Here is a 10957-nt window from a genome sequence, read left to right as displayed (position 1 = left end):
AAATTAGAAGTCCGTTTAAATTTTCAAAAGTAAAATAAAATTAGAAGTCCATTTAGGACTAAGTTAGTCACGTGTATAATGGAACACGTCATCATCTTCTTCGTTTAGGATTACGGCTTCGTTCAGCCGCTAAAGAGGATCAAGGATTCAAGGTTATTTAAGGAAATGGAACCGATGATGGCGTCTACGTAGCCAAATCAGATACGTAGAAACAGAAATGGCTATGAATATAATTTAATAATAGTATGCATGATCGTCTATAAATACCTGTTTATCTTCATCTGTGGCTGCTGAGAGTGAACTTAAGAACAAAACAAGGAGACACGAGAGGAGGCAAGAGGAAGATGCTAGATTAGCCATTTTTTAATATATAATGTAGTAACCTACTGTAACTTCTTTTTGTTTTCTATGAAGATATGTACATGCAAAGGTCTCTTTATATAGGAGATCATGCATGCACCGTGTCCAGAGTTGTCTCAAACGATTAGCAGCCCTGATATTCTAAAAAAATAAAAGTATATATTTTTAAAAACAATATCTACTTATATATATTTGTGCATGTTTGATCAGTGATCATCATTTATATTTTAAATATAATTCTATTACACATGATAATTAAATCATCGGATCTAAGTATGCATAACATATGTAATTATGATGAATAATTCCAGAACATGAAGCTCTCCCATCAACACTCGGATTTCTCATTAACGAATTTTACATGCTTCATACCAACTATAAACAATCGGTAACACTTGAAACTACGATATACGATTTTTCATGTATTATTTTGGAACTTTCGAATAATTTTACCCTATTAATGTGCAAAAAAACGATTTATACAATTTTACCCTATTAGGTACATCAGGTCACAAGGACTTGGTATTTGGTAAACGTGGGAATCCGATTTATACAATTTTTTAAAGTTAGTGGTGAATCATTGGGCTCCTTTTATGGAGTATTTGATTATTATATATAGGGGGTACTTTAAAGTCGATTAGATGCTTATTCCTCCTTTTATATATTTTAGTTGATCCATGCATGAAACAACGTCGATGCCATAATCAATCAACAATATATAGTATTGCAAATTAAAGAAAAATTTGTTATAAATTCGTTAAGAAATTGGTACCACATTGTTAAAAATAGTATTGCGGGTTTCTGGATTTTCCCTATATTGGTGAATGGACCGATGGACGTTACATATGGTCCACATGAAAGTAATAGCCACTCAATGTATTCAAACCTTCTTATTCTTTAAGACTGCTTGATTGTTACGTACTTAGCGTGATATGTCGACAATCCAGGTTAACCAAGGATAGAGTCAACGACAAAGGTTTAAGTCTCCGAAAACCATATCCAAAACCAAAACGTACGTAGGTACAATCTGTTTAATTTCTCTGAGGCTTACCAGAATTCCATAACGTAATTACTATTTTGTCACCATGTTTTTTTCTTTTCTTTTTGCCAGTTTTGATTCTCAATTAGTTGTCTACCAACCAATCCTCAAATCCACAAGAGGTACCTTTTGCAACCGCCCAACGGCATAGTGACACAAACAGTGAGATTCTTGGAAGAGTACTGAGTACTTGAACGTTCGCCACCGGATCTCCGGTCATTTAACATATAGGTTGCCAGAGTATAAGTAGCTGACCTTTCTTGGTCACGTAGAGCTAAAGTGAAGTTAAGCTTCTTTAAATCGGATCCCTTCTCTAGATCTGAAATAGTTAGCCTTTAGTTTTTTCAACTGATCAAAAAAGTAATATACGCCAAAATAAATATACTATTGTATTGGTTAGTTAAAAATATATGACTTTATGTCTGAAATAGTTTGCCTTTATTTTTTTTAATTGGTAAAAAAGTAATATACCAAACTAAATATACTATAATATTGGTTAAATAATAGTATACGACTTTATATCTGTAATTAATTATTTTTTAAGGAAAAGAACTTTTGATCAGAGAGCCAGAAGATGAGGTCCACACTCCCAACTTGCTGAAGTATACTGTTTTTTTTCTTCTTCTTTATCTTCAAGACTCACAAATCAATAGATTTTCAATTTTAGGATTTAACCAAACAAAAAAAAATCCAAAAAAAAAAAACGGAAAAATAATTTTCAAATTTTAACAATCAAATATATATTAATGTTTCTTTAAAAAAATAAGTCTTAATTAAAATTTAGTGAACGTTTTAGGTAGATTAGCCCAATTTAGAAAGCCTATATGACAGAACGAAACGTAAATATCAAAAACAAACAAAAATCGTAAAAAATAAAAGAAACTAAACATTGTGAAAGAACACGTGAAACCACGTTTTACGATTTACAAACTTTTTGGAAAAAAAAAATGTAAACGTAGTTTACAAACTTTACACGGTGGGAAGAGAGATTCCATTCAGGGGAGTAAAACTCAAAACTATATTTCATGCTGCATATATTTCAAAAACATCACAATATATATAACTAAAATTAGCTATTTTGCATCTTATCCTTAATATAAGCATGTAATGACTAAGAATTGTTGTTCATTTTAGATAGGAGATAGATTCTCTTACGTTTGCATTTGGTTTTCCAGAATTTCTTGTCTCCAACTTTGAGGTTGCTTACACTATATTTAGACTTGTTATATGTTGATTAGACCCTTGGGCTTGTATTACATATAATTATCACAAAGGAGTTTAGATATATGATGACAACTAATTAAACCTGCCTCATTTAGCTCATAGCATAAACAACTATGGGGCTTCTTACATGATGATTGCCATCAAACCAAATTAGATTTGCAGACACAGGTTGTTCTGTTCCGATACTATCGCCTGAAACTGTCACCATGAAAGACTTCTGCTCATTCATCGACTTCATAAACAAAACAGGCGGCAAAACTTTGATGCGGAGTTTAGAACCAGGACTTGTGACTACCTTTGCTTTGTATGTAGAGTTTTGCCTACCAACGTTAGTGACAGTTCTCTGGAAAGTTATGTTGAAGGGTTTTGTTCCGGATACTTTAGCTAACATTGTAGGGTAGTTCAGGTTTCTTGATAATGTCTTGGAAAGTTCTTTCGTGCAAGTGATGTTTTCTCCAGAGATGGTTTGTAAGTCATCAATCGTGTAGTTTAAACCACAGAGAAAAGCGATGTGGTCAGCTTTGGTCAATTTATAGACGAGTCCAGGATGACTAGCAGCTTTTGGGTTCACATGGCCAGATCCATAAGCAAACTCAGTTGACACAAATCCAGAACCAGAAGCATTCATTGGCCAAGCTGCAAAATTTGGAGATCATCTATGGGTATCTTGCAAGACAAGTAAGTTTTGTTTTTCTTAGTAGATGCTTCAATTTAAGTTTTTCTTTACCTGTTGTCATGATGGCAGATTGGATCATGGAAGGAGACCATTTAGGATTAAACGTCTTGACGTAGGCCGCCACGCCTGCAACGTGTGGACAAGCCATTGAAGTTCCAGACATGACAGAGAATTTCACATGTCTAGTGTCAAGCTCTTCAGTTGGTGAACTGTCAGGTGAATATGCAGCAAGTATCTCCACTCCTGGTGCGGTTATATCCGGCTGCATTTTCAATCCAGTACTAGATTAAGACCCGTGCTAGAGCACGGGTTGAAATTTATTTTATTTATATTGTAATTTTTTGTAAAATATAATTTATGTGATTGTTTTCTAAAAAAAATTTGGATAAAACATTATGCAATAAAATCATATGCTAAATATGATGGCTTGAAAAAGACACATATTTTGTAAGTTTTATATTGCTAATGATTTTAGATAAAAATTCGTGCTATAACACTGGTTAATTTTTATTTTATACAAAATTTTGTATATTTTATATTTTAAGAGAAAATTTTAATATGTTGTATTAGTTTATATATGTCAAGTTATTTCACAATGTATATTTTACATCATGACTTGAATGTCATTATAAGACATAATTTTGTAAATTTAGTTTTTAAAAAGTGAATTATTATATTATGAGTAATTTAATATATTGTCTCTCAAAATATGACAACCCGTCCGTGGACCCCACTAGCCTCACTGCTAGTTGCCCCCATAGGCTGGCCCTGCAGGGCATTGATCCTAACCCATCACTGTGGATTAACTCACATAATCCACCAGTAGGTTATTGGTGCATCAGGCGTTCCTCGAACCCTGGTCCTCACCCTTTAACAACCTTCCCACAGGACAAGTTGCCACCAATAAAATTATTTAAACATTTGTCAATAAATAAAACGACATCCTTGTTATAGTTCTAAAATAAGTAAAATAGATTGTCACATTGACAGATTTATAGTCTAGGAGTTATAGTCGATTGTCTAGAGATATTCAGTAAGATTCCATTTAATTCATATCATATAGTATCTTTATATAGTTCTATAAAGCATGTTTGTAAAGGATATATATAGTAACATGATGTGTAAATGACTTAATCTTTGGTAGAACACTATATAATTGATGACTTCAATATGAGTTCATTTTTATAGTGTTAATATTAATAATTTTTATTTTGGATATCAATAATAATATGTGTAATTAGCAATAATATGCCTTTTCAACCATGGAAACATTATTCTTTTTTGTTATTAATGGTAGCTGAAAACTTTATCCTTATTAAATTTGAAAAATTTAAAGAAAATCCTAGTAATTTAAATGAAAACAAAAAAATAAGAAAAACCAATAATGCAATGAATGAAATGTGAGTGACTAATATTTATAATAATAATATTAACATTTTTATTTTTATCATAGCAATAATAATATGTGTAAATAGAAATCTATGATTTTCAACATTTCAACATTACTCTTTATACTATATGGTAAATAGATATGATACTATATGTGATTAGAAATCTAAGCTGTTGCACAAAACTGATATATTTTTATTTGGTCAATGTATACTATTTAATTTGATTGAGAGTATCCACGTAACCCACGATTTTCTGATTAATTAGATAATTAAATGATTACTATTAATTATTAATTATCTTTAATATCCCCAATGATTTTAGGGGGAGGTATTGGTTTGAGATTTTAAGAGAATTTTAATGACTTCAAATAAAATCATAGAAAGTATAAAATTGAGGATTCTAAGTGATTGTTTAGAAAGTTGTTTAAAATCTTGCTGATTTTTTTTCCTAATCTTGTAAAATCACTCATAAAATCTTGTAAAATCTTTTTCAAAAAATATTGCACAATATTCTTTTGATTCAACGCTTCTGTGAAAGAAAAAAAAATCTCTTGCTTATCATCTTCTATAAAATCATCTTTATTCAACGCCTGTTGACATTATCGGTTGTTCTGGTTTTATCAAAAAAATGACATACTCGATCTCCAAGTTATAGGTACAAGAGTTTCTCATCTTGTTACGGAAGTGATGATACAAAATTTTATACAAAAAAGGATGTCATGATCTAATATACTCAGAGTGTGACGTAAACAAACATGCACACACACATAGAGAAGAAAGAGAGATAAAGAAAGAAGAGAGAGAGGGTCGAAGTGAAAGTTGAGAGAATGAGGAGGAGTTTCCGCTGGGTTTCTCATCATCGGACGATGGTGGAAGGTCACCGTATAATCCACTAAGCACTTTTTTCGTCGGACAGTGGTGGAAGGTCACCGCTGGATCTTCGGTTCTTCTTCTCTGCTTCCCAAAAAGTCATGAACTATGATTCTCAAATCTCTCTATTTGATGAGAGAGTTTTCATGACTTTTTTTATGAAGAAAGTGATATAAAATCTTAAACCAATAACATATTATTTGAATTCATTAACAATCCAAGATTCTTTTGTTTTATTTGAATAACATAAAACTTTTAATGACTTTATAGAACTCTTAATCCAATAACAATAGATTTATCAAGATTTTAGATTACTTTTTATAAATCTACAACTAATAACACCAAATTTTAAAAGAGTTTTAAAAAGTCTTGATTGAATAACAACATATTCTACATAACTTTTAAAGTCATTAAAATTCTTTTAGAATCTCAAACCAATACCCCCCCCTTAGCCTTTATATAAAAATTTCTAATGGCATTTGAATGTAATTTTTTACACTTTTTACGGTTAGTTTCTTTTTTGTACTATATTAATTGAGAATAAAACAAAATTAAACTTGTACACAATAATAATTATAATGACAAAGAATAATTATAATCACTTCCACATTGCATATTTGAATTCGTCTGTGGCTCTCTTCTTTTATTGAGCAACGATTAGAAAGAGGAATCTGATTAGAACAAGAAATCAAGGAAAACAAAAAACACAGTATCTGGATTATCCAATATGCATATCCCAAGACATCAACATACATATAGGAAACCGAGACATAATAGTGCAATGAGATAAACTAAGAACAATAAAGGTTAATTTCTTTTATGATGATAATGATGATGATGACGACTCATCAGTACTCGTCATAAGTGTAAATGACGATGGGACTTCTCACGTTATGGATACCGTCAGACCAGATTAGATTAGCAGACGAAGGCAGTTCAGAGTTAAGATCGTTGCCTGTAACAGTGACCATAAAAGATTGCTTCTCATTCACAGCCTTAAAAGACAGAACACTAGGCGTGACCTTGACGCTGAGTTCAGATCCGTGGCCCGCCACTACCTTTGATGTGTACTTAGAATTAGGTGTGCCGACGTTAGTCAAAGTTCTGTTGAAAGTCACAGTGAAAGTGGTATCAGATCCCGCCAACTTAGCCGACATTGAAGGATAATTGAGGTTTCTTGGTGAGATAGCTTTTGTTTCCGAGCAATTGACGGCTTCACCGGAGAGTACTTTCAGGACACTCGTAGTGTAGTTCATGCCGCAGAGAAACCCGAGGAGGTCTTCTTTGTTCAATTCATAGACGAGTCCAGGATTTACAGCAGCTATCGGGTCGACATGTCCAGCTCCATAAGCAAACTCAGTCGACGCGATGCCAGTTCCAGTAGCATTCACCGGCCAAGCTGCAAATATTAGTTAAAAAAGAACAAAAACAGAGTCAACGAAGGTTACTTGTGAGACAAGAAAGTTGAAATTGGATGTAAATTTTTCCCTTACCAGTTGTCATGATGGCAGATTGAATCATGGAAGGAGACCACTTGGGGTTAAACGTTTTGACATACGCAGCCACGCCTGCAACGTGAGGACAAGACATTGAAGTTCCAGACATGACAGAGTACTTCACATGTCTGGTGTCATGTTCAGCCAGAAGACCATCAGGTGAATATGCAGCAAGGATCTCCACTCCCGGCGCTGTTATATCCGGCTGCAAGTCATACACCATTGTCTCCAATCAGACCAGAAAAATAAACAGAACCGACATCATTAATGTTTTGTATATTTTTACCTTGAGAATATCAGCAGCGATGGTGTTGGGACCACGAGAAGAGAAGGAAGCACTAACAGGGGATGTCCGATTGAAGATGGATTCAGTTTTTAGAATAGTTGCTTGTGGAGAACTGAGAAAACAAACACATAAATTTCAGTATAAAGATGGAGAATATGTATAAAACATAGAGATGATGATCGTTTACTTTGTGGACTCAAGGTAAGTGACGAGAGACTCAAAGTCTTCTGCTTGTAAACCAGAGGCAGGTAAAGGGTGGATGAAGGCGACGTCTGGTTTAGGGGTTTTGAAAATGAGTCCGGAAGCTCCAACTGATTCAGCTATCTTCAAACCACCTGGACCACCGCACACTAAGATCTTCCCATTCACACGGGATTCGTCTAGACACGCTTCCTGACAAAGCCTAAAAATGATTCGATCTCATTACAAAAAATCTAGGTCATCATAATAAATTCATTACTGTTAAGATTATGTTTCGTAGGGAGAAAGGTACTCTGCTGCTGCTGCGTCACAGTCAGAGGAAGCTGCAGATTTTCCGTACACAAGAGGGTACTTCTTTCCTTTCATATCGAAAGCGTTCACTGACTTACCCTGTTACGGAACAGAGGAATCATTGGTAAATGAAGAGGGACAAAGTATACTATAAAAAAAAGAAAGTGTTACTTGATACTTACGACAAGTGTCTTGCCGTTTCCGAGAACCACTTTGGTGACAAACCCACGATTCGTGGTACTGGCTGCAACGGTCAAGATCCATGGCGCTACACTCGACACTGAGGTCGGGTCTGAACCGCTGTTACCCCCAGAATTCACAGTAAGAATCCCTTTGGCCCTTGCGTGAAAAGCCCCAATCGCGATCGGGTCACGTTCGAACATGGGCGCAGATTTATCCCCTATAGAGATGGTGATGAGGTCTACACCATCAGCGATCGCGTCATCAAACGCAGACAATAGAGCATCCGAGCTACACCCTGTCTCGGTGCAGACTTTGTATGCGGCGATTCTTGAGGCTGGAACGCCACCTCTTACGGTTCCGTTGCCTATTCCAAAGAAGCTTATGTCCACTACTGCGTTTCCAGCCGCGGTAGAGGCCGTGTGTGTACCGTGGCCTCCTGTGTCCCTAGTACCTTCGCTTGTGTAGTCTCTTGCCCCTATCAACTTGCTGAAATATTATAAACAGATCAATAACATTATATCTTTCATTTTCATATTCCAAACTAATGTTAAAGAGAGAAATTAACATAGGAGTAATTACTTGTTGCATGTGAAGTTTTCACCACCGGAACAAACACCTTTCCATTTCTTAGGAGGCGGACCAAAGCCTTCGTCCGAAAAGCTCTGAGATTCCGGCGTGATTCCACTGTCGATAACTCCGATAATTGTATCACTTTCCACGGTAGGGTTCCTCTTTGTTCTTTTTCCCTCCTTTAGTCCCATGAAGTCCCAAGACGTTGTCGTTTGGAGTTGTAACATCTTGTTTGGGAACACAGACACAACACCATCCATATCTAAAAACAACACAAACGAGTAACCTTTAGAATCATTTCAACATATAAGTGTGTCTCAATCGAAGAACAACTCACTGGCTACACGCTCCCGTTCTGACCCAGTGAGCCTGGCCGCGAAACCGTTAAAACTTCTCTTGTAACTTCTCACCAAACGTCCTTCGATCGAACTAGAAATAATATACCACTTATTAAAAATCTCCATAAAAATATCTAAACTCAATTCATCTTAACTAACCACATGATTAAAGAAAATGAATTAATCAAATCACACCTTTCTCCGGTGACCTCTTGAAGAATACTCATGTGATTGGACGTTGGTGTGTAGCCCGCTCGAGATGAAAGTGAGCCCATGTAGACAATATAAACCTTCATGGATCATAAATCACCATCACCATCATCATCACCAATCATTGGATGATCATTATGGAAAAATTAACAAGAGATCATCATAATAATAAATTCCTAATGATATGAACCATCGATGATAATAATACCTGTTTATCTTCATCTGTGACGGCTGAGACTGAACTCAAGAACAAAACAAAGAGACATGAAAGAAGGAAAGATGAAGCTGCTACTTTCGCCATTGTTTTAAAACTAAAACGATTAAGATTACTCGAGTTTTAAGTTATGCTATGATGAACATCTAATGATCTTTATATAGGTGAAATCATACATGCACCGTGTCACATTAAAAGAAAGTAATTCATGTCCTCTGATTTTGTCTTTAATTGATATAAATAAATTTGTATAACTAAGATTAAATTTGGCCATAATTTTAGTGACATCTGTATCCATTAAATGGTAACACTGTTTACAATTTGAGGAAACATATATAGGGATTTATTATTTACTCAATGAAAAAATAAAGTGTGGGATCAGTTTCTCTTTACTTTTCGATTTTCCTAGTTAAATATAAAAATAAAATATTACATTTGATTTTTTTTTCTCGTTCATTATACGTAATACAATTACACTAGAAGTTAATTTATTAAGGCAGTTTAATTAGATGATATGGTGAATGGACGTTACATATTATCGTGTCCACAGCCTTTTTCTACGGACTAACGATTGCTATTACTAGGTATATGCAGTTAATGTAATTAATTAGTACTTGCCTTTTTAAAAAGAATAATTGTTATATGTATATGCAGTTAATGTAATTAAAGATATATTAATCTTTTATAATTGTTATTTTGTTATTCAGAATAATATACATTTAGTATTTACTTGCTAGTTGCTACTATAAAAATAAATAATATTAACACATTTATTGATATATTACACACACACATATACAGTAGTCTTTAAATTTTTAATGTTAAAGATTTAGGAGTATATAGAAATAAATCAAAAGTACATTTATTTTAGACTAATATCACTGCTAAAATCAAGAAAAACAATGAAAATCAAACCAGTAAAATCTATTAAAAATAGTACAATTCCTTTTTTATATATAGATATCATATTTTAAGGATAGAAATATGATGCAAAGTTGCAAACTAACTATCTATCTATATATACATTTTTGAAGACATTTATGAAATAAATTCTGAAGTTCATACTTATTTACAATCATGCCATTGGCACTAATTATTTATTTGTTTTTTCATTTAATTAATTAATATTTTTTTCTCGTTTTTTCCTCCAATTAATCAATATTAAATTTCTATTTTTGAAAACAAGATTTCCCATCCTAAATAAATTTCCAAAACAATCAGAACCACTCCTAAACAAGATTTAACATTAAATATTAAGTTTATAATTAATTTAATTAATATTAAGTTTCCAATTTTACAAAATAATATTTTCTCCATACACAATTCAGATTGTTTGTCCTTACCAAAAAAAAAAATCAGATTAATTGTAGAAACAATAATTAATTTTGGAGCAAATGCCATTAATTTTGGTGTAATTGTTCTACATAAATTTTGAATTTAAACAATCATTCAGAAAAAACTGACTGTATGATTTTAAAAAGGTAACAAACATATTTACCATTCAATTTAATATCTTATTCAAGGAATAATAATAAAATATAAAAGATATTGCTTGCTCACAGATTTATTTTTATTTTTATTACGTATTTAAAAATAACTTTATTTTCA

At 33.2% G+C, this 10957-nt stretch overlaps 2 protein-coding genes across 3 annotated transcripts in view; both read right to left on the bottom strand.

The window, feature by feature from the left end:
- LOC104736469 (subtilisin-like protease SBT4.12) overlaps positions 1–396 on the bottom strand; it is a 4866-nt gene extending 4470 nt beyond the window's left edge. Inside the window, 1 exon segment of the mRNA XM_019237361.1 lies at positions 268–396. Within this exon segment, the coding sequence (XP_019092906.1) occupies positions 268–360 (93 nt within the window). The 5' untranslated portion in view covers positions 361–396.
- Positions 2715–9461, bottom strand: LOC104736463 (subtilisin-like protease SBT4.13). Of its 2 annotated transcripts, none has more exons than XM_019237357.1 (10): positions 9344–9461; positions 9121–9215; positions 8925–9016; positions 8597–8849; positions 8017–8503; positions 7836–7933; positions 7530–7745; positions 7343–7454; positions 3351–3561; positions 2715–3259 (listed from the first exon to the last, which is right to left on the bottom strand). In XM_019237357.1, the coding sequence occupies exons 1-10, from the start codon at positions 9434–9436 to the stop codon at positions 2715–2717; spliced, it is 2202 nt and encodes a 733-aa protein (XP_019092902.1). In that variant the 5' UTR covers positions 9437–9461. The 2 variants fall into 2 exon arrangements, with proteins under 2 accessions (XP_019092902.1, XP_010454754.1); XM_010456452.2 differs by lacking the exons at positions 2715–3259; positions 3351–3561 and adding exons at positions 6155–6959; positions 7054–7261.

Source organism: Camelina sativa, chromosome 2, assembly GCF_000633955.1.
Source record: "Camelina sativa cultivar DH55 chromosome 2, Cs, whole genome shotgun sequence".
Classification (NCBI taxonomy): Eukaryota; Viridiplantae; Streptophyta; class Magnoliopsida; order Brassicales; family Brassicaceae; genus Camelina; species Camelina sativa.
The sequence above is the reverse complement of the archived record's forward strand: the minus strand, read 5'-3'. Positions and strand labels throughout refer to the sequence as shown.

What these genes read in the sequence shown, in the direction of transcription:
- LOC104736463 (XM_010456452.2), bottom strand. Translation starts at nt 9,436, where the DNA reads ATGGCGAAAGTAGCAGCTTCATCTTTCCTTCTTTCATGTCTCTTTGTT. An exon ending in GAAACGGCAAGACACTTGTC is followed by an intron (nt 7,934 to 8,016) that starts GTAAGTATCAAG and finishes GTTCCGTAACAG; the next exon opens with GGTAAGTCAGTGAACGCTTT. An exon ending in ACTTACCTTGAGTCCACAAA is followed by an intron (nt 7,455 to 7,529) that starts GTAAACGATCAT and finishes TTGTTTTCTCAG; the next exon opens with TTCTCCACAAGCAACTATTC.